Source organism: Salvelinus fontinalis, chromosome 19, assembly GCF_029448725.1.
Source record: "Salvelinus fontinalis isolate EN_2023a chromosome 19, ASM2944872v1, whole genome shotgun sequence".
Taxonomy (NCBI): domain Eukaryota; kingdom Metazoa; phylum Chordata; class Actinopteri; order Salmoniformes; family Salmonidae; genus Salvelinus; species Salvelinus fontinalis.
The window spans coordinates 4,313,551-4,341,409 of record NC_074683.1 but is presented as its reverse complement, the minus strand read 5'-3'; the positions used below and the strand labels follow the sequence as shown (position 1 = coordinate 4,341,409).

General features: G+C 41.9%; 1 protein-coding gene across 4 annotated transcripts; it reads left to right on the top strand.

Annotated features, from left to right (window-relative positions):
- LOC129816168 (epidermal growth factor-like protein 6) lies at positions 1 to 27,679 on the top strand. Of its 4 annotated transcripts, none has more exons than XM_055870408.1 (13): positions 1 to 314; positions 4,468 to 4,574; positions 4,969 to 5,061; positions 6,647 to 6,766; positions 6,886 to 7,005; positions 7,450 to 7,584; positions 7,672 to 7,794; positions 9,904 to 9,972; positions 11,304 to 11,561; positions 16,960 to 17,034; positions 17,127 to 17,222; positions 22,165 to 22,427; positions 26,884 to 27,679. In XM_055870408.1, exons 1-13 carry the CDS (start codon positions 241 to 243, stop codon positions 26,989 to 26,991), a joined length of 1,641 nt encoding a protein of 546 aa, XP_055726383.1. In that variant the 5' UTR covers positions 1 to 240; the 3' UTR covers positions 26,992 to 27,679. The 4 variants fall into 4 exon arrangements, with proteins under 4 accessions (XP_055726383.1, XP_055726385.1, XP_055726384.1 ...); XM_055870407.1 differs by having other exon boundaries at positions 2 to 314; positions 16,957 to 17,034; XM_055870410.1 differs by lacking the exon at positions 9,904 to 9,972.
- The last annotated feature ends 180 nt before the right edge of the window (positions 27,680 to 27,859 follow it).

Sequence of the window (27,859 nt, the reverse complement as noted above, 5' to 3'; positions counted from 1 at the left end):
AGTGAGAGAAAAAGAGAGAGAGAAAAGTCTACTTACTCGAGGGGAGTGTGTGTGGTGGGGAAACACTAGACTCAATTGGGACTTGTTCCTGGGCTGGGACCCCTGTGTTAGTGCATGGAGCAATAGCAAGCCCCTGGGAGGAGCAGAGCACAAACGAGCAAGAAACAGAGTGAGTGAGAGCTTCTGTGAGAAACACAGAGAGAGATAGTGAGAGAACGTGAGCTGTACCCAGTGAAAAACATGCAGCCCCTCAGCTGGATCGGTGCACTCTTCTTCCTGTTCTATGTTTCCTCTGGAAGTGCAGACACCAACAGGTAAGTAAGCAATCAATCAATCAATCCTATGTACTGCTGTAGGAAACGATTGTCAGAGAGATATACATGTTCATACAGTTTAATGTAGTTCTTGCTGCTGTCATTGTATCTGTTCACTCTGATGCCTGCAGCAGGTGTAAAGCTCAGTGTTTATTGGTATGATTCATCTGGATAGTAGAGCATTCAGTATGGACATTCCATTGCAGGGTCAAGGGAACAGCACTGCAAAAGCAATTGTCACATCCCTAGCTAACACTCCTAGCAGCTACTAGCAGACACAGCTGTGTGTTGTAAGGGTTGTAAATGCATTATATTCCATTACTTATACAGTATTATAAACTGGGTGGTTCGAGCCCTGAATGCTGATTGGTTGACAGCTGTGGTATATGACAAAACAAAGAAAAACATGTATTTTACTGCTCTAATGACATTGGTAACCAATTAATAATAGCCAAAAGGTACCTCTGGGGTTTGTGGTATATGGCCAATATACCTGGGCTGAGGGAGGTATCCAGGCACTTCGCGTTGTGTCGTGCATAAGAACAGCCCTTAGCCATGGTATATTGGCCATATACCACACCCCCTCGTGCGATATTGCTCAAGTAGAAGTCGCCTCTTATTGAACTGCTATTACCAGTAGCCTGATCCTAACTTTAACTAATGAGACATGTGACAAGCTCATTTTAGTAATTTAGCAGACACTTTTATCCAGGGTGACTCAGTTTAGCTAATGACAATCACAGGCATGTCAGTTGGTTTCAATATGTAATAATGGGAAAAGTGGTGTTTTGGTGCAATGCATGTCCTCACTCTCAGGCTGTCTGCGCCTTGGCCAGGGACTATGTGAGGTATGGGGGCTGTGTCAGCTAAATGTTGCTCATGGCACTGTTAATCACCGAAGGACACCTGTCACACATAGGGGCCCCTAGCCCTTTCCTCCTGTAGGCTATTCTGGTTGATTTCTACCAGGTCTCAGATTCTTCCCGTCCCCTTGAGCCAGGGCTGCATTTAGGAAGCCATGAGGGGAACGCCAGAATGCCAAATATCTGGGCCATTTGAGTTTGGCACTGGGCTAGAGGTTAGAGGGCTCCTCAGATCAGAAGGTTTCCCCATCCAGATGTGTGCTTCAAAAGCTCAAGTTATTTTATGATCCTTGAGGGTACATTTCAAGCAATGAAAGGGGAAGCAGCAGATTGACATCCCATCCCAATTTAATTTACAGTAAAAATATATGTGCAATTCAATCACTATGCATATAATTTCCAAAGTGCTGACTTGATGACGGTCACTTTAAGTGTAATCGGATGAGGGTCATGAAAATGGAGGGAATAGGTTCCTGCTTGAGTTATTCATGTAACTCTGTAAGGACTTTAAGGAGTGACTGATTAAGTGTAAGTAGAGAGCCCACTTTTTCTTCCTATCGGAGGGAGTCGGGGGGAATTTTATTTGGCCTGTTAGTTTTCCAAACCACTGCCACAGTGCTATTAGGGTGACAATTAGCTGGGGTGTCCGCAAGGATGCATTTGAGATACCTATATTAGACTAAGTGTTGAAGTCAAATGTCACCAAAAAGTAGCCGGGGATGTGTCCTACAGTGTCTTGCGAAAGTATTCACCCCCCTTGGCATTTCCCTATTTTGTTGCCTTACAACCTGGAATTAAAATAGTTTTTTGAGGGGTTTGTATCATTTTATTTACACAACAATCCTACCACTTTGAAGATGCAAATATTTTTTCTTGTGAAACAAACAAGAAATAAGACAAAAAAACTGAAAACTTGAGCGTGCAAAACTATTCATCCCCCCAAAATCAATACTTTGTAGAGACATCTTTTGCAGCAATTACAGCTGCAAGTCTCCCTATGTCTCTATAAGTTTGGCACATCTAGCCACTGTGATTTTTGCCCATTCTTCAAGGCAAACCTACTCCAGCTCCTTCAAGTTGGATGGGTTCCGCTGGCATACAGCAATACTTAAGTCATACCACAGATTCTCAATTGGATTGAGGTCTGGGCTTTGACTAGGTCATTCCAAGACATTTAAATGTTTCCCCTTAAACCACTCAAGTGTTGCTTTAGCAGTATTCTTAGCTTCATTGTCCTGCTGGAAGGTGAACCTCCGTCCCAATCTCTGGTTTCCCTCAAGAATTTCCTGTATTTAGTGCCATCCATCATTCCTTCAATTCTGACCTGGTTCCTAGTCCCTGCCGATGAAAAAACATCCCCACAGCATGATACTGCCACCATGGTGTTCTCGAGGTGATGAGAGGTGTTGGGTTTGCACCAAACATAGCTTTTTCTTTTTTTTTTGCAAAAAAAGCTAAATTTTTGTCTCATCTGACCAGATTACCTTCTTCCATATGTTTGGGGAGTCTCCCATATGCCTTTTGGCAAACACCAAATGTGTTTGCTTATTTCTTTCTTTAAGCAATGGCTTTTTTCTGGCCACTCTTCCATAAAGCCCAGCTCTGTGGAGTGTACGGCTTAAATTGGTCCTACGGACAGATACTCCAATCTCCGCTGTGGAGCTTTGCAGCTCTTTCAGGGTTACCTTTGGTCTCTTTGTTGCCTCTGATTAATGCCCTCCTTGCCTGGTCCGTGAGTTTGGTGGGCGGCCCTCTCTTGGCAGGTTTGTTATGATGCCATATTATTTCCATTTTTTAACAACGGATTTAATGATGCTTCGTGGGATGTTGAAAGTTTCTGATATTTTTTTATAACCCAACCCTGATCTGTACTTCTCCACAACTTTGTCCCTGACCTGTTTGGAGAGCTCCTTGGTATTCATGGTGCCGCTTGCTTGGTGGTGCCGCTTGCTTGGTGGTGCCCCTTGCTTAGTGGTGTTGCAGACTCTGGGGCCTTTCAGAACAGGTGTATATATACTGAGATCATGTGACACTTAGATTGCACACAGGTTGACTTTATATTTATTTCATTAATTATGTGACTTCTGAAGGTAATTGGTTGCACCAGATCTTATTTAGGGGCTTCATAGCAAAGGGGGTGAATACATAATCACGCACCACTTTTCCATTTTTATTTTTTTGCATTTTTTTGAAACAAGTTATTTTTTTCATTTCACTTCACCAATTTGGACTATTTTGTGTATGTCCAGTACATGAAATCCAAATAGAAATCCATTAAAATTACAGGTTGTAATGCAACAAAATTGGAAAAATGCGAAGGGGGATGAATACTTTTACAAGGCACTGTACTAATCACCCCAAACAACTCCAAACAGCTACCCCAAAGTACCCCAACTCGTGACTCGACCATTGGTGACTCTGACTTGGACTCGACTCGGACTTAGCCATAGGGACTCGTGACTCGATTCGGACTCGAGCACAATGGACTTGGGACTCAACTCGGACTCGAGGTTAAGTGACTTAAACACTGCCCAAAGTAACCCAAAAACTCCAAACAGGTACCCCAAAGTATGCCAAACAAGCCCAAACATGTAACATGTAACCCAAAGTACCCTATACATAAGTGGTCACACAGTCGTGTGTGAACAGGGAGTACAGAAGGGGACTAAGCACACACCCCTGGGGGGGCCCCGTGTGGCACCATATCTGAGCTTTTAAAAATAAACAAGGCATGCATTGTCTGGATGAAGCCTGTGCATTATATTTTATTGGACAATGCACTTGAAATGAAAAAAAGCCTTATTGATCAACATTTGAGCCTCAGGGAATCTGTCAAAGATAATATGTATACTGTAAATAATATAAAAATATGCATTTACGCTTAAATTCTCGCAACTATCTGATTCCCACCTATATTTTCACTACTTGGCTGCATTCTCCTGGGTCAGATCTATAAAAGTTGGAGGTACTTTCAGGTACTTTTGGGTACCTGTTTGGGGTTGTTTGAGGTTGCTTGGTATATTTTGGGGCACCTGGGGTTGTTTGGGGTGCTTTGGAGTACCTGTTTAGGGTTGTTTGTCTTTGGGGGAGGGGTACACTAATTTAGTGATCCAATTATCTTCTCTATTTGATGCATATTTACTGCAAGTTGTGCTTATTTGGGTATTTGTTTTTATTGTGCAATCCATTATCAAGTTATGATCATGATTCAACTGCCCCTCAAGGAATGGAACCAAAGATCCAGGGTAGAGCTGTGTATCACCTATTTCCCCTGCCCTTTATGTGCATAGGGTCCGCAGACAAGTCCCCGCCGGTGGCCAACCAGGTGTATGTCGCTTTGGCAGGAGGTTAGAGTGTTGCTATGGCTGGAAAAAGAACAGCAAAGGACAATGTGAAGGTAAGTATCTCAACAAAACAAACTGTGGTTACGTTTAGTCAAAATGTACTGTATTTGACCTTGTCATGTTGCTTGTTTGAATGGTGAATAGAAATCTATTTGTATAGCTCTGCTCATCAATTTAACTTTTTCTTTGTTTCGTTGAATGAAAATATTGTATACTGTAAATGGATATTCAATGAATGAAAACCTCAAGTTTAAGAACTCAAATTGTTCTCCACAATAATGGGTTTTCACATTTGTTATTCTTTGTGGCTGGGTATTTTCTGCACCAGAAGAAATGTGGACTAAATTACCTCTGGGATAGTAAACCTGGCATGTTTGAACCTCAGTGAACCTGCATAACCCCTCTTATTGCCGCTGGTGGTATTTCTCTCCTTGAATGCTTTACCAGCTCAGTGTGAACATGGCTGCAAGCACGGAGAGTGTGTTGGCCCCAACAAATGCAAGTGTTACCAAGGATACACCGGAAAGACATGCAATCAAGGTCAGTGGGTTAACTATAGTCAATGGAATGAGGGTCAAAGGTCAGAGAAATGTGAGCCAAAGTGGTCTCTTTATGGAGATCAACTTGCAGCTCAGATTTGTAGCCTGTCTCTGTAGTTATCCCTCTCTACTTCACAAGCCCCTAATGCAGTGCCTTGCAAAAGTATTCACCCCCTTGGCATTTTTCCTATTTTGTTGCATTACAATCTGTAATTTTTATTTTTTATGTAACATAATGGACATAGACAAACTAGTCCAAATTGGAGAAGTGAAATGAAAAATATAACTTGTTTAAAAAAAAAAAATAATAATAATAATAAATACGGAAAAGTGGTGCGTGCATATGTATTCACCCCCTTTGCTATGAAGCCCCTAAATAAGATCTGGTGCAACCAATTACCTTGAGAAGTCACATGATTAATTAAATAAAGTCCACCTGTGTGCAATCTAAGTGTCACATGATCTGTCACGTGATCTCAGTATATATACACCTGTTCTGAAAGGCCCCAGAGTCTGCAACACCACTAAGCAAACAGCACAAACGAGCAAGAAGTTGTGGAAAAATACAGATCAGGATTGGGTTATAAAAAAATATCAGAAACTTTGAACATCCCACGAAGCATGAACTGGGAAACTGGTCCGAATTGAAGGAATGATGGATGGCGCTAAATACAGGGAAATTATTGAGGGAAACCTGTTTCAGTCTTCCAGAGATTTGAGACTGGGACGGAGGTTCACCTTCCAGCAGGACAATGACCCTAAGCATACTGTTAAAGCAACACTTGAGTGGTTTAAGGGGAAACATTTAAATGTCTTGGAATGGCCTAGTCAAAGCCCAGACCTCAATCCATTTGAGAATATGTGGTATGAATAAAGATTGCTGTACACCAGCGGAACCCATCCAACTTGAAGGAGCTGGAGTAGTTTTGCCTTGAAGGAGCTGGAGTAGTTTTGCCTTGAAGAATGGGCAAAAATCCCAGTGGCTAGATGTGCCAAGCTTATAGAGACATATCCCAAGAGACTTGCATCTGTAGTTGCTGCAAAAGGTGGCTCTACAAAGTATTGACTTTGGGGGGGTGAATAGTTATGCACGCTCAAGTTTTCCATTTTTTTGTCTTATTTCTTGTTTGTTTCACAAGAAAAAATATTTTGCGTCTTCAAAGTGGTAGGAATGTTGTGTAAATCAAATTATACAAACCCAGACAAAAAACTATTTTAATTCCAGGTTGTAAGGCAACAAAATAGGAAAATGCCAAGGGGGTGAATACTTTCGCAACGCACTGTACATCACTTGATCATCATGTTGACACCTTTACAGATGCCTCAATATTTCAATACCAAACTATACATTTTCTGCTATATAGAATACTTAATCTGGAGAAACCTAAAATGTATTCAATATGTTACCCCTGGGACCATGTAAGATATGATGTCCATGGGACAATTTTCAAGTTTGATGTCTCTGGTGAAGCCAACAGACTTATAGAAGCCACAGGTGCATTATTTCTGATTACAAGCTAATATAGTATAGCCATAAATATCCCTGAAGTACATAACTGAGGACGACTGTCTGTCTCTCTGTCTAGATCTGAATGAGTGTGGCCTGAAGCCCCGTCCCTGTGAGCATCGCTGCATGAACACCCATGGCAGCTACATGTGCTACTGCCTCAACGGATACACCCTCATGCCTGATGGCTCCTGTACCAGTGAGTGGGCACTGTAACCCCTACTTTACCTGCTGCTATTCACTCAAGAAATGGTGTTCGTTTTATACTGTACCAGTACTGTTTAAGAAGTTCTCTTTCCTGTGTGAGTGTGTGTATAGACTCCAGGACGTGCTCCCTGGCCCACTGTCAGTATGGCTGTGAGGAGGTACAGGGGGAGATCCGTTGTCTCTGCCCGTCTGCAGGTCTGCAGCTGGGGCCGGACGAGAGGTCCTGCGTGGGTGAGTACCACCACCTTGGACCACCAACCCTGACACTGCAGTATATCACTTCATGAGGAGTTTATGCTGGTTCTCACTGGACCACTCCACCTCATAGATTAGCAGCTACTGAACACAACAGAAGGAGTCAACATGTTGGAGCTTTGTAAAGCTCTGTGAAGCCTCCATTATGTGGTTTCACATTCCTGCTCCATCTCAAGGCTTCTCACATAAGAACTTAATCATCTGTAGCAGCCGGTTGGACAACATGGGGTAGTGTTTCTTCCCACAAAACTACTTGAGTGGATTGGGAGCCATTGTCCCATTGTGGTGCTAAACTAAAGTGTCAGTCAGGGATGGTTGACATTGATCCAAATATTTAACCCTATGCTTCAATGTAGAAAACAGAACTCGGTCATTCCATGTTTATTCAAATCTGTCCGTCTTCCTCCCTTGTGCCTTTAGATATTGATGAATGTGTAACTGGGATGAACCTGTGCCCATACAACAGACAGTGTGTCAACACATTTGGTAGCTACTACTGCAAGTGCCAGAATGGCTACGATCTGACGTATGTTAGTGGGAAATATGACTGTGTAGGTAAGGTATACAATCATTTCACATACACAACAATTTACTTTAAAACAATCTGTGAGGAGATATCAAATCAGTAAATGTATTTTTCAGACAATGACGAGTGTGCGGCCAACACACACAAGTGCAGCCACCATGCAGTCTGTCTGAACACTCAGGGATCCTACAAGTGCAAGTGCAAGCAAGGCTTCCGTGGCAGTGGCTTCGAATGCTCTGGTGAGACCTGAACAGATTCACTACTCATCAATCATCAAAACATTCTTAGAGTAAAAACCATTTGATAGAAAAGTTGTTGATGTGCAAGGGGGCCACAATCGGACAGTGTTTTTTCCCATACTGCATATACTACAGTTAAAGTCGGAAGTTTACATACACCTTAGCCAAATACATTTAAACTCAGTTTTTCAAAACTCCTGACATTTAATCTGTGTACAAATTCCCTGTTTTAGGTCAGTTAGGATCCCCACTTTATTTTAAGAATGTGAAATGTCAGAATAATAGTGAGAGAATTTATTTCAGCTTTTATTTCTTTCATCACATTCCCAGTGGGTCAGAAGTTTACATACACTCAATTAGTATTTGGTAGCATTGCCTTTAAATAGTTTAACTTGGGTCAAACGTTTCGGGTAGCCTTCCACAAGCTTCCCACAATAAGTTGGGTGAATTTGGCTCATTCCTCCTGACAGAGCTGGTGTAACTGAGTCAGGTTTGTAGGCCTCCTTGCTTGCACACGCTTTTTCAGTTCTGCCCACAAATTTTCAATGGGATTGAGGTCAGGGCTTTGTGATGGCCACTCCAATACCTTGACTTTGTTGTCATTAAGCCATTTTGCCACAACTTTGGAAGTATGATTGGGGTCATTGTCCATTTGGAAGACCCATTTGCGACCAAGCTTTAACTTCCTGACTGATGTCTTGAGATGTTGCTTCAATGTATCCACATAATTTTTCTGCCTCATGATGCCATCTATTTTGTGAAGTGCACCAGTCCCTCCAGCAGCAAAGCACCCCCACAACAAGATGCTGCCACCCCCGTGCTTCACAGTTGGGATGGTGTTCTTCGGCTTGCAAGCATCCCCCTTTTCCTTCCAACAAAATTATGGTCATTAGGGCCGAACAGTTCTATTTTTGTTTCATCAGACCAGAGGACATTTCTCCGTGTGCAGTTGCAAACCATAGTCTGCCTTTTTTATGGCGGTTTTGGAGCAGTGGCTTCTCTCTTGCTGAGCGGCCTTCCAGGTTATGTCGATATAGGACTCGTTTTACTGTGGATATTGATACTTTTGTACCTGTTTCCTCCAGCAACTTCACAAGGTTTTTTGCTGTTGTTCTGGGATTGATTTGCACTTTTCGCACCAAAGTATGTTCATCTCTAGGAGACAGAACATGTCTCCTTCCAGAGCGGTATGACGGCTGCGTGGTCCCATGGTGTTTATACTTGCGTACTATTGTTTGTACAGATGAACGTGGTACCTTTCAGGCATTTTGAAATTACTCCCAGGGATGAACCAGACTTGTGGAGGTCTACAGTTGAGCACTGAGTTTGAAGGTAGCCCTTGAAATACATCCACAGGTACGCCTCCAATTGACTCAAATGATGCCAATTAGCCTATCAGAAGCTTCTAAAGCCATGACATCATTTTCTGGAATTTTCCAAGCTGTTTAAATACACAGTCAACTTAGTGTATGTAAACTTCTGACTCACTGAAATTGTGATACAGTGAATTATAAGTGAAATAATCTGTCTGTAAACAATTGTTGGAAAAATTACTTGTGTCATGCACAAAGTAGATGTCCTAACTGACTTGCGAAAACTATAGTTTGTTAACAAGAAATTTGTGGAGTGGTTGAAAAATGTGTTTTAATGACTTCAACCTAACTGTATGTAAACTTCCGACTTCAACTGTATATTCAGCTTTTATATCCGATACAAGAGTGAAAAGTCTCTCAGACAGTTATTTCACTATAGCATATTTTAACTGTGCTCTTGAAACATCAGCACTGCCAAAGCCAGTTTCCTGTTTTCAGACAACCCCTGCACTCTACAGATGTTACTCAGGGAGAGCCCCTGATTCAAATTACACCTGTGTAAATATCATGTCTGAGAGGCATGTCTGTCTGTCTGTCTGTCTGTCTGTCTGTCTGTCTGTCTGTCTGTCTGTCTGTCTGTCTGTCTGTCTGTCTGTCTGTCTGTCTGTCTGTCTGTCGCAGAGGGGCCACAGTGCACTCTCTGAACCAGGCAGTTGGCACTAGCTGATGTAGCCTAGATGACATGATAGGTGCGCCGTGGCTTTGTGTAAACAAAGATGCCTTTATGTTTTTGTAGTCAAACCCTTTTATCAAAGCTCCTGGGACCAGGGAGACAAAGGCAGTGCAGATGATAATTTCCTCAATGGTGAGATGTGTATGGAATGCAACAAGGCTTTCCACTTCCTCTGTTCGCACCTCGCCCTGCAGCGTCCCCCACCCCCCTCCTACCTACCACTGTTGCTTTGTGAACTCCCCCTTTCTTCCCTCTCTCATGGCTCAAGGCTGGCTACGTCCTATCCGCACCACACACAGCTTGATCTGCCATGTAGAAGTCAGCATGAAACCATTTTAGACTTTGCAAGCACATACAGTATATATGGCTGAAGCTGGCTGTCATGCTTCCCATGCATGGAGTATGATATTCCTGTCTGTCGTCCTACTCTATGTGCTCATCTTTCATGTCTATGACAACATGTTTACACAAAAGAAATACATGTATTTCAATGAACAAGGTAAGTCTAATTAAGTCTTTAGTCATATCCCAGCTTACCAATTTACTTATGGTTATGCCGAACATTTTTATTTTTTATTATGCGATCAAAAACAATACTTAAACATGCTTATTTATATAATGAATATGAGTTTGGAGGGATAAAAATTATTCAAAATTACAGCATTAAACCTCACTTAAAGCATGTCAGACAAAAGTTATACATAAACCTGAACTCGTTCTCCAGTAGATTAGTAAGAATGGCTCACCCCTTGTTAAAACATGGCCTGAAAATTGAACCTTTTTCAAAATATCGCCTTTTTTAAATGATCTTTGTTAATTATATTATGAATAGGAAAGGTGGAGTTATGTCACATGTGCAGCTAACAAAAATATATGTAAATGTTCTATCCAAACTTACAACCAACTGATTACAGCAAAAAATGGAGAAGGTTAGTGGAGTGGGAACTTGTTTGTCTGCCCTTTATTAAAGACAAAAATTGGCACACAAAAAAATTGTCATGAATAGAAAAATAAACCAGTTTTTAAGGACCAAAATGTTGACATCAGTGCCATAGAGGTTGCAAAAAAGTTGTGAAGAGAATTTCGATGTGCCGATTCCATATTGCAGCCAACAGAATGTTATGTGTAAGGGGAATACAACCATCTCAGCTCTGCAGATTTAGCATCAATAGATTAATTATTAATTAAAAGATGTAAAAACAACATTTATTTTTGTCCATCCATTGGTGGGTGGGCCAATAAAAAATAAATAATAATAATACATAAAAAACACAAGGTAAGTAATTTAGAAAAATTCCCATGACATACTCTCTGACACGTTTTGGCTTTAAAAAACTATAATGGCTTTATAAACTATAATGGCTGTATAAACACAGGATTTATGCCTAAACTCTTGTATAACTGCATCAGATTCCACCTGTGATTGTAGTTCCAGAGGTCTGAGCTGGTTCTTCTTCCTGCAGCTATCCCAGACTCCCCAGTGAGACCAAGACTGCCAGGAAAGCTGGACAACGAGCAGATCAAGAATGTCATCCCCGAGCCCCAGGTGACCGTCCCCCCTCAGATACGTATGCAGCCCTTCGACTACGATGGTGAGACCTACATCGGTGGCTCAGAGAAGGTGGGCCAGGTGGACTTCACTAATGTAGGGGAGGAGGAAGAAGAGGACGAGGAGGAGGCAGATGTGGACAACCAACTCAATCCAAGAGGAGATGTTTTCAGTAAGCCTCCTTTCCCTAACTCCTCCCCACTAATCCCCCTATTTATTTCCATCGTGGGTGGTCCCAAATCTGATTACACCAACACTGATCATATGGATTTTCACACACCATTACTGCTGTGGTGGCGTGTAGCACTCATAGTTATTCAGAAATACTATCCCCCATTTGCGTCAGCTAAATAGGAATGGCAAGAACTTTGTGATGTATACTCTTCTTTTCACTCAGTTATATTTAGGGTTACACATGTTCTATGGCATCATAGAACACTAAACAGGATGCTCTCAAACACTCTACCAGTCAAAGTTAGGTTAGATCACAGGGTTTTTGCTCTATGCCCTGTTCTGTGAGGGTTAGTGTAGCCTACAACGACCCTATGACCCTGCTGCACATCTGTCTACTCTTTCTATTAGCTACCCCCATGCCTTCACAGAGACCCACAGTATATCCTCTCTGGACATATTTTACAGATGTCTCAAGACAGGGGGAATTTATGGAGTCTAAGGTCTGGCCTAATTACACCCCCCCCCCCCCCCCCCCCTTCCAAACCTGACTTCACATTTCTCCGGCCGGCTGGCCTCAGGTTTCTTGGCCTTGCTTGAAGGAAGTCTAGTCTTATCTATCTGTCCTATGTATCTCTTGTCAACTGCCAGGGAGTTAAACTCATCGTCGTTGTTAAAATGAAGGGTACTATTTATTAGGTGTCTTTGACATAAACCTGAGGTATACAATAAAACCTATATCGCTTATCAAACACAGTTCTACTTGATATACAAACATATGCATGCACACAAGTCTTGGAAACTATGTATAAACAACATCTGAGCTTTTATTTTTATCTATAGGAGTCAGATGATCCGCTGTCACTTGACAGTTTTATTCAGAGACAGCAAGGACTGGGGAGTGCTTTGGATTCCTTTAAAGATCCACGGTTAGCTGGACTAAACGTATGGATTGAGTCCCTTCTGACTCTAACCTTGTTCAAGACATCTCAAAGCTGCAATGTGATGTCAGGCAGTGTAAACTTGAGGATTACCATTCCACAATAAAAGGTCAGTTCTAAGCCCTGGACCTGAGTGTGTGTCAGGATTCAGCCTGTTGCTTCATGTTCTGGGCACTGAGTAGATCTATGGCTTAGAATGAAAGCTAATTCGCAGTAAGCAGCAGGGTTGGGCTCAAATTAAATTGAGAATGCCTCAAATTCTAGTTCAATTCTTGAATTTGAATTGAAGTAGTACATTTAGAATTAAAATAAATCAAATTTAATTCAGTGAAATTCAATAAAATTCCAATCCCTTTTCTATTCATTATATAGGTGTAGTCTATACAAATATAAATATTCTACATACTGTAAATCATCAAACATGTCGTTATATACGTGCATATCATTTTTGGGGAAACTGTTGAAATGAATGTTCAAGGAAAACATAAGAAAACCTGTATGCAAATATTCTAAGTAATTATATTTCATTAATCACTTCAATTCTGTTAAATATGAGGGAAATACTACATTTCCCAGAATGCATTAGTTTAACCCTCAAGATGCCTTTAAAAAGAAGCCAAATAAATGCAATGGTTGGTGGAAATAAAATAGGCTATTCTAAGCACTAAAGTTGAAGGAGTATATGAACATTGTTTTCAGAGAAATTTGATATATTCTTTGGTATCTGGCAGTGTGACCAGTCAGATTCAATTAAACGGTCATGTTCTATGACTGAGTGGAATTTCTTTGAAATGAACTGAATTAAATTCTACTTCCTGTCACTCAAACTCCAATTCTACATCCTGTGGGGTATGTGCAATTAAATTCGAATTTCAACTCATGATTTGAATGGGAGTCAAATCCAAAATGTTTAATTGAGCCCAACCCTGGTAAGCAGAGAATGGCCTCTTTCACATATTAGATTCACATGTTGTAAATACAACACATACTGTGAGGTATAAATAGCTAATGTGGTTGGAGGACAAGACAACAAGACATTAGCTTATGCTAGAAAAGATCTTCCAGTGTTATGTGATACCTCCAACCCTAAATAAGATGTAGCAAGAGAGTGAATATATTCAGCCATGAAGTTGAACTAAGTTACTGTTAAATGCATTAGTGTAAAGTACTTAAGTAAAAATACTTTAAAGTACTCCTTAAGTAGTTTTTGGGTGGTATTTATATATATTTTGAATGCTTAGCAGGACAGGAAAATGGTCACATTCACACACTTATCAAGAGAACACATGGTCATCCCTACTGCCTCTGGCCTGGCGGACTCACTAAACACAAATTAATATTTTGTAAATAATCTCTGAGTGTTCCCCTGACTATCCATAAATTCTAAAAACATAATGAATTGTAAGTGATTTACATTTTTACTTTTGATACTTAAGTATATTTTAGCAATTACATTTACTTTTGATACTTAAGTATATTTAAAACCAAATACTTTTAGACTTTTGGTCAAGTAGTATTTTACTGGCTGACATTCACTTTTACTTGAGTAACTTTCTATAAAGGTATCTATACCTTTACTCAAGAATGACAACGTGGTACTTTTTCCACCACTGGTTAAATGCTGTGTGTTAAATGCTGCGTATAGTTCAGTACATGCTCTACGCATGTTGGTTGATGTAATAAACTAGATCTGGTCCTAGTGTTTGAAAGAGTATTCTGTTTCACCCCTGTCATTTGCCATTGACCATTGAAAGGAGACTAAGGCCAGAAAAACAGCTGTGCTGAATAGCAGTGTGACAATCCCACACAGCCAAGCCTGGGAAAGAGGTGGACGCACTGAGGCCATCAGTCAAACTGTCAAACAGAATAACTTCTCTAACCTTCTCTGGCCATGGGCTGAAACTGAAAGTTGAAAAGCAAGTAGAAACCCTTGAGAGAAGATCATTTCATTTGACTTGTGGGAAATAAATATATATTTTTCTCTATTTAACTTTTTTAGGATAGGGGGCAGTATTCGGAAGTTTGGATGACTGAGGTGCCCAAAGTAAACTGCCTGCTACTCAGGCCAGGAAGCTAGGATATGCATATAATTGCTAGATTTGGATAGAAAATACTCTAAAGTCTCCAAAACCGTTAAAAATAATGTCTGTGAGTATAACAGAACTGATATGACAGGCGAAAACCTGAGGAAAATCCATCCAGGAAGTGCTATTGTTTTGAAATGCCTGTTTTTCCATTGAAAGCCTATCCACCATTCAAAGACTTATGACGCAGTTCGTGATCCCTATGGCTTCCACTATATGTGGCCAGTCTTTAGGCATTGTTTCAGGCTTTTACTCTGAAAAATTAGGGAGAAACACCACTTTCAATGAGAGGCCAGTGGATATATCCAGAGATGTCTCCTGCGCGATCCCGAGAGCGCGCCTTTCTTGTTTTTCCTTTTCTATTGACGAAGCTATTGTCCGGTTGAAATATGATCGATTATTTATGACAAAAACAACCTGAGGATTGATTATAAACATCGTTTGACATGTTTGTACAAACTTTTATGGTATTTTTTAGATTTTTCGTCTGCCTGCTGTGACCGCGCTTTGTGCCAATGGACTACTGAACAAAACGCACCAACAAAACTGAGGTTTTTGGACATAAACAGGGACTTTATCGAACAAAACAAACATTTTGTGTAACATGGAGTCTTGTGAGTGCAAGCATACGAAGATCATCAAAGGTAAGTGATAAATCAGAAATAGCGATAGAATTGTTGTTATTCCTCTGCTTGGCTGGTTACTGTTTGTAATGATTTGTCTGCTGGGCGCTGTTCTCAGATAATTGCATGGTTTGCTTTCACCGTAAAGCCTTTTTGAAATCTGACACAGCGGTTGGATTAACAAGACGTTTATCTTTCAGCTGATGTATAACACTTGTATGTTTTAGGAATTTTTATTAGGAGTATTTCTGTTTTTGAATTTGGCACTCTGCAATTTCACTGGCTATTGTCGAGGTGGGATGCTGCCGTCCCACCTATCCCAAAGAAGTTTTAACTAGGCAAGTCAGTTCAGAACAAACTATTATTTTCAATAATAGGAACAGTGGGTTACATTGTTCAGGGGCAGAATGACAGATTTGTACCTTGTCAGCTTGGGGATTCTAACTTGCAACCTTTCGGTTTCTAGTCCAACGCTCTAACCACTGCCGCCCCGGCATATCATGAGGAACACAGGACGTTGGGGGCATCTTAATTGGGGAGGATGAGCTGGTGGTAATTGCTGGAGCGGAATGGGTGGAATGGTTTCAAATACATCAAACACAGGTATTGATGCCATTCTATTCACTCTGTTCCAGCCATTATTATGAGCCATCCACTGCTGAGGAGATACCGTAGCATAGAGATGAGTATAATGAGGCCAGGATGCATAAAAGCAATGAAATATGCCTTTCATGCCAAATCAATCCTTTTGTGCAGATACAACATAGATACAACAGAAACAGTGGAGTTCATAGCTCTTGGGATAAAACACACATGCCTTTAAGTTGCCTCTGTAGCTATTTGGTTTAGATAGCTAGGATTATTATTATTATTATTGGCTCTTCATCTTAAGATGAGTGTGGGCAAAGGATCACACGTGATGGTATGCCTCTCAGTGAGACAGTAACAAGGCTGCCTTTCGCCGCTAATGTTGATCTCTTTAAGGAAACAAGTGAGACAGCAGCCTGAGCCTTCGTCAGGATGACTCAAATAGCAAGAGGAGACAGGCCCCGAGACATTCATCAGCTCCATGGAGGAATTCCACTGCCGCCATATGAGCGCCTTGGGATACACACAGCTCTCCCTGCGCCTCTACTCCCCATCCACTAGGGGGGGGGGGGGGGGGGGGGGGGGGTTGCAGAGACTCCAAGCCTTTTATTATCATCCCCCAGAACAGCTGTTGCGCAAACAGACCTGACTCCCTGACAGAGAAAGTCTGTCATCAGCTCTTCAAATCCCCTCAAACACCAACCCACTCTGGCTGGGCAGGTTCAATTAGCAAAGCCGCTGTACATCTGGTTGTCTAGAGCAACTCAGTGAAGGGGGAAGTTTGTTGGGAGAGCTTTAAGATGCTTCAGTTATAATATCCTAAATGTCAACAGGGCAGGCTTCCACTTGTAGGCTTCCACTTCCCTGACTGGCTTTTGTTTTATGATGGGAAATCTTTCCACTGCATAATCATCTGGATGATCTCCATGGACCACATATCTTCAGAAGAATGCTTGGATCTGAAATGGCTTGTTTTGATAGAGCAATATTAAGCATTCATAACTGTTTAGACAAGGTTATACATACACACTAATCAAGGTGGTTAATATCCTGTTTCAATATGTCTTATGTCTGGTCTTTTTGTGCTTTCAGCAGAAGTGAACTACATTATCTTGACATTTGATGGACCATATCATAACGGAGTTCTCTCTCTCCCAAAGCAGTTCCAGAGGACTTTGAGTCGGTATTTGGTCCTCCAACAGAAGTCAAAGAGATTGAAATAACTCCAGCCCAGGAAGGTAATCCTTGGTTAAGTTGTTGACATAAGGTGGGTAATAAATAATACCTTTCTAATTACTGTGAATCGTTGACATCTGTCTGTGCCTTCCAGAGTTCCTCATGGACTGCAACTTTGATCAGGGTGCTTGTGAGTGGGTGCAGGACAAGGACGATAACGTCGACTGGAGCGTGTCCTACCATGAAAACGGTACATAGCATAATGCTAATGGGGCATTAATAGTATTTCTACCTCCTATATTTGCCTTGTAGATGCATATATGTTTATACAATGACCAATAAGGTAAATATTTTATTATCCACATGATCATCTGAATCTATCTTCCAGAAGTTGCTCTTTTTTTATTTTATTTATTTATTTCACCTTTATTTAACCAGGTAGGCAAATTGAGAACACGTTCTCATTTACAATTGCGACCTGGCCAAGATAAAGCAAAGCAGTTCGACACATACAACAACACATAGTTACACATGGAGTATAACAAACATACAGTCAATAATACAGTGAAAAATAAGTCTATATACAATGTGAGCAAGTGAGGTGAGATAAGGGAGGTGAAGGCAAATAAAATATATTAATAAATAAAAATATAAAAAAGGCCATGGTGGCGAAGTAAATACAATATAGCAAGTAAAAAAACACTGGAATGGTTGGTTTGGAAGTGGAAGAAGGTGCAAAGTAGAGATAGAAATAATGGGGTGCAAAGGAGCAAAATAAATAAATACAGTAGGTAAAGAGGTAGTTGTTTGGGCTAAATTATAGATGGGCTATGTACAGGTGCAGTAATCTATGAGCTGCTCTGACAGCTGGTGCTTAAAGCTAGTGAGGGAGATAAGTGTTTCCAGTTTCAGAGATTTTTGTAGTTCGTTCCAGTCATTGGCAGCAGAGAACTGGAAGGAGAGGCGGCCAAAGGAAGAATTGGTTTTGGGGGTGACCAGAGAGATATACCTGCTGGAGCGCGTGCTACAGGTAGGTGCTGCTATGGTGACCAACGAGCTGAGATAAGGGGGGACTTTACCTAGCAGGGTTTTGTAGATGACCTGGAGCCAGTGGGTTTGGCGACGAGTGTGAAGCGAGGGCCAGCCAACGAGAGCGTACAGGTCGCAGTGGTGGGTAGTATATGGGGCTTTGGTGACAAAACGGATGGCACTGTGATAGACTGCATCCAATTTATTGAGTAGGGTTTTGGAGGCTATTTTGTATATGACATCACCGAAGTCGAGGATTGGTAGGATGGTCAGTTTTACAAGGGTATGTTTGGCAGCATGAGTGAAGGATGCTTTGTTGCGGAATAGGAAACCGATTCTAGATTTAACTTTGGATTGGAGATGTTTGATGTGAGTCTGGAAGGAGAGTTTACAGTCTAACCAGACACCTAGGTATTTGTAGTTGTCCACATATTCTAAGTCAGAGCCGTCCAGAGTAGTGATGTTGGACAGGCGGGCAGGTGCAGGCAGCGATCGGTTGAAGAGCATGCATTTAGTTTTACTTGTATTTAAGAGTAATTGGAGGCCACGGAAGGAGAGTTGTATGGCATTGAAGCTCGCCTGGAGGGTTGTTAACACAGTGTCAAAAGAAGGGCCAGAAGTATACAGAATAGTGTCGTCTGCGTAGAGGTGGATCAGAGACTCACCAGCAGCAAGAGCGACATCATTGATGTATACAGAGAAGAGAGTCGGTCCAAGACTTGAACCCTGTGGCACCCCCATAGAGACTGCCAGAGGTCCGGACAACAGACCCTCCGATTTGACACACTGAACTCGATCAGAGAAGTAGTTGGTGAACCAGGCGAGGCAATCATTAGAGAAACCAAGGCTGTCGAGTCTGCCGATGAGGATGTGGTGATTGACAGAGTCAAAAGCCTTGGCCAGGTCAATGAATATGGCTGCACAGTACTGTTTCCTATCGATAGCGGTTAAGATATCGTTTATGACCTTGAGCGTGGCTGAGTTGCACCCATGACCAGCTCTGAAACCAGATTGCATAGCGGTGAAGGTATGGTGGGATTCGAAATGGTCGGTAATCTGTTTGTTGACTTGGCTTTCGAAGACCTTAGAAAGGCAGGGTAGGATAGATATAGGTCTGTAGCTGTTTGGGTCAAGAGTGTCCCCCCCTTTGAAGAGGGGGATAACCGCAGCTGCTTTCCAATCTTTGGGGATCTCAGATGACACGAAAGAGAGGTTGAAAAGGCTGGTAATAGGGGTGGCAACAATTTCAGCAGATAGTTTTAGAAAGAAAGGGTCCAGATTATCTAGCCCGGATGATTTGTAAGGGTCCAGATTTTGCAGCTCTTTCAGAACATCAGCTGACTGTATTTGGGAGAAAGAGAAATGGGGAAGGCGTGGGCGAGTAGCAGAGGGGAGGGCAGTGCTGTTGACCGGTAGCAAGGTGGAAAGCATGGCCAGCCTTAAAAAAATGCTTGTTGAAATTCTCAATTATAGTGGATTTGTCGGTGGTGACAGTGTTTCCTATCTTCAGTGCAGTTGGAAGCTGGGTGGAGGTGTTCTTATTCTCCATGGACTTTACAGTGTCCCAGAACTTTTTTGAGTTTGTGTTGCAGGAAGCAAATTTCTGCTTGAAAAAGCTAGCCTTGGCTTTTCTAACTGCCTGTGTATACTGGTTTCGAGCTTCCCTGAAAAGTTGCATATCACGGGGGCTGTTCGATGCTAATGCAGAACGCCATAGGATGTTTTTCTGTTGGTTAAGGGCAGTCAGGTCAGGAGAGAACCAAGGGCTATATCTGTTCCTGGTTCTAAATTTCTTGAATGGGGCATGCTTATTCAAGATGGTGAGGAAGGCATTTAAAAAAAATGACCAGGCATCCTCTACTGACGGGATGAGATCAATATCCTTCCAGGATACCTCGGCCAGGTCGATTAGAAAGGCCTGCTTGCTGAAGTGTTTCAGGGAGCGTTTGACAGTGATGAGTGGAGGTCGTTTGATCGCTGACCCATTACGGATACAGGCAATGAGGCAGTGATCGCTGAGATCTTGGTTGAAAACAGCAGAGGTGTATTTGGAGGGCAAGTTGGTTAGGATGATATCTATGAGGGTACCCGTGTTTACGGAATTGGGGTGGTACCTGGTAGGTTCATTGATAATTTGTGTGAGATTGAGGGCATCAAGCTTAGATTGTAGGATGGCTGGGGTGTTAAGCATGTTCCAATTTAGGTCGCCTAGCAGCACAAGCTCTGAAGATAGATGGGGGGCAATCAGTTCACATATGGTGTCCAGAGCACAGCTGGGGGCAGAGGGTGGTCTATAGCAGGCGGCAACAGTGAGAGACTTGTTTTTAGAGAGGTGGATTTTTAATAGTAGAAGTTCAAATTGTTTGGGAACAGACCTGGATAGTAAAACAGAACTCTGCAGGCAATCCTTGCAACACCACCCCCTTTGGCCGTTCTATCTTGTCTGAAAATCTTGTAGTTAGGAAAGAAAATGTCTGAATTTTTGGTGGGCTTCCTAAGCCAGGATTCAGACACGGCTAAAACATCTGGGTTGGCAGAGTGTGCTAAAGCAGTGAACAAAACAAACTTAGGGAGGAGGCTTCTAATGTTAACATGCATGAAACCAAGGCTGTTACGGTTACAGAAGTCATCAAAAGAGAGCGCCTGGGGAATAGGAGTGGAGCTAGGTACTGCAAGGCCTGGATTCACCTCTACATCACCAGAGGAACAGAGGAGGAGTAGGATAAGGGTACGGCTAAAAGCTATGAGAATTGGTCGTCTAGAACGACTAGAACAGAGAGTAAAAGGAAGTTTCTGGGGGCGATAAAATAGCTTCAAGGAATAATGTACAGACAAAGGTATGGTAGGATGTGAATACAGTGGAGGTAAACCTAGGTAATGAGTGATGATGAGAGAGATATTGTCTCTAGAAACATCATTGAAACCAGGTGATGTCATCGCATATGTGGGTGGTGGAACTGAAAGGTTGGATATATAGTGAGCAGGGCTAGAGGCTCTACAGTGAAATAAGCCAATAAACACTAACCAGAACAGCAATGGACAAGGCATATTTACATTAAGGAGAGGCATGCTTAATCGAGTGATCATAAGGGTCCAGTGAGTAGAGGTTGGTTGGGGTCACGGCGATCCAGACAGCTGGCCGGGTAGCTGGCTATCGGTAGCAAGATAACATAGGATGGAGGTGTATTTTTATTTTTAATTTTTTTTGTCACCTCGTGCGTTTCCGTCGGTAGATTAGTGGGGTTCCGTGTGGTAGAGGGGATCGATCCAATTGGCAAAATAGATATAGTGACCCAAGAAAAAAAAGAAAAAAATTGTCCGGTATACTTATACTTACTTACGATAAGACAGCTAATAATTAGCAGATGGGTATTCAGAAACGTTGCAATGGAAAAGCCTGTTGAAACCACCTCGGACAATTACGTCGGCAGACCAGTCGTGATGGATCGGCGGGGCTCCGTTTCGGCAATAAAGGGTCCAGTCCAATTGGCAAAAGAGGTATTGTAGCCCAAGAATTCGCTGGTAGACCTCTTCGGCTAGCCGGCAGATGGGCCTAGCTCGAGGCTAGCTCAAGGCTAACTGGTGCTTGTTTCGGGACAGAGGTGTTAGCCAGTAGTAGCCACTCGGTTGCAGCTAGCTAGCTACGATGATCCGGTGTAATTGTCCAGAGCTTGCGTCAGGAATCCGGTGATGTGGTAGAGAAAAAGCAGTCCTATATGCTCTGGGTTGATATCGCGCCTGCAGACTGGCAGGTATTGGCCCGAGCTGAAGCTGGCTGGTGTCCGAGTTAAGGGTGAAGACCGCAGCAGTGGCTAACTGACTACTAGCTAGTAGCTAGTTATCTGACTAGCTTCTGATTGGGGTTACGGTTCTAAAGTATAAAAAAATAGCAGATCCGTACCACATTGGGTGAGGCGGGTTGCAGGAATGTATATTCAGTTCCTAGATGGAAAGTGAAATTAAAATATATACGAAATGTATACGAAAAATACGAGGACTATTTACGCAGGACAAGACAAACACACGTCCGACTGCTACGCCATCTTGGAAACACAGGCACATCTTTGCTGTGCTTAATCTATGTATTCCCAAATAGCTGTTAGTAATACGTTAACGACTATCACTGATCAGCCTGTGTCCACTCCCTGATCCCTAACCCCCAGGTATGGAGTACTACATGGCTATGAGTGGTCTTCTGGGGGAGAAGAAGGACCAGGCTAGGCTAAAACTACTCCTCAGTGACCGGGCCAAACAGGGGAGCTTCTGCCTCACCTTCAACTACCGCGTCACTGGAAACCAGGTGGGCTCGCTGCGGGTGCTGCTGAACAACAATGCCTACCCGGTGTGGGAGCAGAGCCGCAGCCAAGACCAGGAGTGGCAGACAGAACTGCTCACTGTGGCCTGGAAGAACCAGGCCCCAGAATCTGTAAGTTACCATTCCATTCAAACACCTAGAATGATAAAGGACACATAGAATGCTGACAATGTCAGCGGATAATGGTACAGTGCATTCAGAAAGTATTCAGACCCCTTCTTACATTACAGCGCTATTCTTGAATTAATTGTTTTCCTCATCTACACCCAATACCCCATAACTATAAATTGAAAACAGGTGTTAAGGATTTTTGCTAATTTATATATATTTATTTAACAGCAATACCTTTTTTTACATACAGTACCAGTCAAAAGTTTGGACACACCTACTTATTCAATGTTTTTTCTTTATTTTTAACTATTTTAAAGATTGTAGAATAATAGGGAAGACATCAAAACTATGAAATAACACATGGAATCATGTACTAACCAAAAAAGTATATATATATATATATTTGAGATTCTTCAAAGTAGCCACCCTTTGCCTTGATGACAGCTTTGCACACTCTTGGCATTCTCTCAACCAGAGAATTCCTAAGCCGTCTTTGTAAATAAGAATTTGTTCTTAACTGACTTGCCTAGTTAAATAAAAACAAATAAATAAAAACTGCTTCATGAGGTAGTCACCTGGAATGCATTTCAATTAACAGGTGTGCCTTAAGTTCATTTGTGGAATTTCTTTCCATCTTAATGCATTTGAGCCAATCAGTTGTGTTATGACAAGGTAGGGTGGTATATAGAAGATAGCCCTATTTGGTAAAAGACCAAGTCCATATTATGGCAAGAACAGCTCAAATAAGCAAAGAGAAATGACAGTCCATCGTTACTTTAAGACATGAAGGTCAGTCAATCTGGAAAATTTCAAGAATTTTCTTCAAGTGCAATCGTAAAAACCATCAAGCTCTATGATTAAACTGGCTCTCATGAGGACCGCCACAGGAAAGGAAGACTCAGAGTTACCTCTGCTGCAGAGGATAAGTTCATTAGAGTTAACTGCACTTCAGATTGCAGCCCAAATAAATGCTTCACAGAGTTCAAGTAACAGACACATCTCAACATCAACTGTTCAGAGGAGACTGCGTGAATCAGGCCTTCATGGTCGAATTGCTGCAAAGAAATATGTGGGAACTCCTTCAAAACTGTTGGAAAAGCATTCCTCATTAAGTCGGTTGAGAGAATGCCAAGAGTATGCAAAGCTGTCATCAAGGCAAAGGGTGGTTACTTTGAACACTTATTTTGGTTAATACATGATTCCATATGTGTTATTTCATGGGTTTGATGTCTTCACTATTATTCTACAATGTAGAAAATAGTAAAAATAAAGAAAAACCCTTGAATGAGTAGGTGTGTCCAAACTTTTGACTGGTACTGTAAGGATTCAGACCCTTTGCTATGAGACTCAAAATTGAGCTCAGGTGCAGCTTGTTTCCATTGATCAAGCTTGTTTCCATTGACCTTGAGATGTTTCTTGATTGGAGACCTCCTGTGGTAAATTCAATTGATTGGACATGATTTGGAAAGTTCTGCCCACACCTGTCTATAAAAGAACCCACAGTTGACAGTGCATGTCAGAGCAAAAACCAAGCCATGAGGTCGCAGGAATTGTCCGTAGAGGTCCGAGACAGGATTGTGTCAAGGCACAGATCTGGGGAAGGGTAACAAAACATTTCTGCAGCATTGAAGGTCCCCAAGAACACAGTGCCCCCCATCATTCTTAAATGGAAGAAGTTTGGAACCACCAAGACTCTTCCTAGAGCTGCCCCCCCCCCCCCTCCCCCCCTCCCTCCCGGCCAAACTGAGCAATCGGGGGAGAAGGTCCTTGGTCAGGGAGGCGACCAAGAACCCGATGGTCACTCTGAAAGAGCTCCAGAGTTCCTCTGTGGAGATGGGAGAACCTTCCAGAAGGACAACCATCTCTGCACCAATCAGGCCTTTATGGTACAGTGGCCAGACGGCAGCCACTCCTCAGTAAAAGACACATGACAGCCAGCTTGGAGTTTGCCAAAAGGCACCTAAAAGACTCTCAGACCATGAGAAACAAGATTCTCTGGTCTGATGAAACCAAGAACTCTTTGTCCTGAATGCCAAGCGTCACGTCGGGAGGAAACCTAGCACCATCCTTACAGTGAAGAATGGTGGGTGCAGCATCATGCTGTGGGGATGTTTTTCAGCAGCAGGGACTGGGAGACTAGACAGCATCGAGGGAAAGATGAATGGAGCAAAGTACCGGGAGATCTTTGATGAAAACCTGCTCCAGAGCGCTCAGGACCTCTGACTGGGGTGACGGTTCACCTTCCAACAGGACAACGACCCTTAGTACACAGCCAAGACAACTTGAACCCGATTGAACATCTCTGGAGAGAACTGAAAATAGCTGTGCTGAGACGCTCCCCATCCAACCTGACAGAGCTTGAGCGGATCTGCAGAGAAGAACGGGATAAACTCCCTAAATACAGGTGTGCCAAGCTTGTAGCCTCATACCCAAGAAGATTTGAGGCTGTAATCACTGCCAAAAGGTGCTTCAACAAAGTACTGAGTAGAGGGTCTGAATACTTATGTACAGTGGAAGTCGTAAGTTTACATACACCTTATCCAAATACATTTAAACTCAGTTTTTCACAATTTCTGACATTTAATCCTAGTCAAAAGTCCCTGTCTTAGGTCAGTTAGGATCATCACTTTATTTTAAGAATGTGAAATGTCAGAATAATAGTAGAGAGAATTATTTATTTCAGCTTTTATTTCTTTCATCACATTTCCAGTGGGTCAGAGGTTTACATACACTCAATTAGTATTTGGTAGCACTGCCAGCACTGCCTTTTAATTATTTAATTTGGGTCTATCATTTCGGGTAGCCTTCCACAAGAAGTAGGTGAATTTTGGGCCATTCCCCCTGACAGAGCTGGTGTAACTGAGTCAGGTTTGTAGGCCTCCTTGCTCGCACATGCTTTTTCAGTTCTGCCCACAGATTTTCTAGAGGATTGGGGTCAGGGCTTTGTGATGGCCACTCCAATACCTTGACTTTGTTGTCATTAAGCCATTATACCACAACTTTGGAAGTATGCTTGGGGTCATTGTCCATTTGGAAGACCCATTTGCGACCAAGCTTTAACTTCCTGACTGATGTCTTGATATGTTGCTTCAATATATCCACACAATTTTCATCCCTCATGATGCCATCTATTTTGTGAAGTGCACCAGTCCCTCCTGCAGCAAAGCACCCCCCACAACATGCTTCACGGTTGGGATGGTGTTCTTCGGCTTAAGAGCAACCCCCTTTTTCCTCCAAACATAACGATGGTCATTATGGCCAAACAGTTCTATTTTTGTTTCATCAGACCAGAGGACATTTCTCCAAAAAGTACGATCTTTGTCCCCATGTGCATTTGCAAACCGTAGTCTGGCTTTTTATGGCGGTTTTGGATCAGTGGCTTCTTCCTTGCTGAGCTGCCTTCCAGGTTATGTCGATATAGGACTCATTTTACTGTGGATATTGATACTTTTGTACCCGTTTCCTCCAGCAACTTCACAAGGTCCTTTGCTGTTAATCCGGGATTGATTTGCACTTTTCGCACCAAAGTACGTTCATCTCTAGAAGACAGAACGCGTCTCCTTCCTGAGCGGTATGATGGCTGCGTGGTCCCATGGTGTTTATGCTTGCATACTATTGTTTGTACAGATGAACGTGGTACCTTTCAGGTGTTTGGAAATTTCTCCCAAGGATGAACTAGACTTGTGGAGGTCTACAAATTTGTTTCTGAGGTCTTGGCTGACTTCTTTTTAGTTTCCCATGATGTCAAGCAAAGAGGCACTGAGTTTGAAGGTAGGCCTTGAAATACATCCACAGATACACCTCCAATTGACTCAAATGATGTCAATTAGCCTATCAGAAGCTTCTAAAGTCATGACATCATTTTCTGGAATTTTCCAAGCTGTTTAAAGGCACAGTCAACTTAGTGTATGTAAACTTCTGACCCACTGGAATTGTGATACAGTGAGTTATAAGTGAAATAATCTGTCTGTAAACAATTGTTGGAAAATTTACTTGTGTCATGCACAAAGTAGATGTCCTAACCGACTTCCCGAAACTATAGTTCGTTAACAAGACATTTATGGAGTGGTTGAAAAACAGGTTTTAATGACTCCATCCTAAGTGTATGTAAACTTCTGACTTCAACTGAAAATTTAATATTTTGGTTTGTATATTTCTGCTTTGGGGTATCACACAATTATGGGGTATTGTGTGAGATTGATGAGGGGAAAAACAATTCAATCAATTTTAGAATAAGGCTGTGACGTAACAAAATGTGGAAAAGTCAAGGGGTCTGAGTACTTTACCAATACACTGTATGTTCTATGATTGCCGTATTTACTAGCACAATGTTTAGAGAGGTTTTTAATTTAATCACCACACTTGCCACTATGACCACTGTCCAGGCAAACAAGATACACTACACAAGTCCCAATTTCCAAAACATCTCATCAAAATCTTTGCTCTCATTCTGCAGATCATCTTTGAAGCTGAGCGTGGGAATGGAGTTAGGGGAGAGATTGGGCTGGACAACGTGGTGTTGACCTCAGGCGCCTGTCAAGAGGAAGACGCTGCCATCTTTTAAACTGCTCAACTCAGTGACACCATAGAATCAGTCCACTGTGTTTAACTCACAGCCAGAGGCAGAGCAGAAGTCTCTACCTTTAGTCTGCCCTTTTCAGAGAACACATCTTCATAATCCCAAACTAAGGGTGTATTTTTGCTGTACTGTATGTGCAACAAGTATTGTTCAGCCATCCACATTGGAAAGTGTTGCATAAGAGTTTGAGCAATGGTATGTGGAGGGATTTCTGCACGTTTACGAGACTGTGCTTTTGAACTTTTCTGTTAATTTTAGCCACCAAGACAAAGAGTAATGTCCAGAAATAAATGATCCGACACATATATACAGTGTGGATTTCAATGTTCACAAATACTTTTCGTTTATTCAATTATTTTCACATTAAATATCAGATTTTTATATGTGAGAATATGGCATGTCTACAAAAGTCTACAAAAAACAAAATTGTGTTGCTTTTTCATTTTTAAGTGATAGTGAAATACTGCAGGTAGCTGCAATAAAGAAAGAAAAAAGATATACTAAGACATGCAACTTGTAGTTATGTGAAATCAAAATATGAATATTAGATTAATCAAGAAGTCTTCACTTGAAGGTTACTCGGTTTTTAAGATCATATGTGTATGTAACAATGAATAAACTGCTGTAAATTGTGCTTTCATATCGTAATACATAAAAAATGTTTTTATAAGGACTCTGTCCATATTTCATTCTAATGGTCTTTGCTTGTGGTCACCAGCTGATTGTCTATGAGGCCATGTATACTAAAAAGGTCACAACCTCTCACACACCAAGCTTGATCTGTCATAACTGCTAGATATTAGTGAGCGATAAACCAACATTTCTGTTATTTGTAGGTTTTTAAACTACTAAT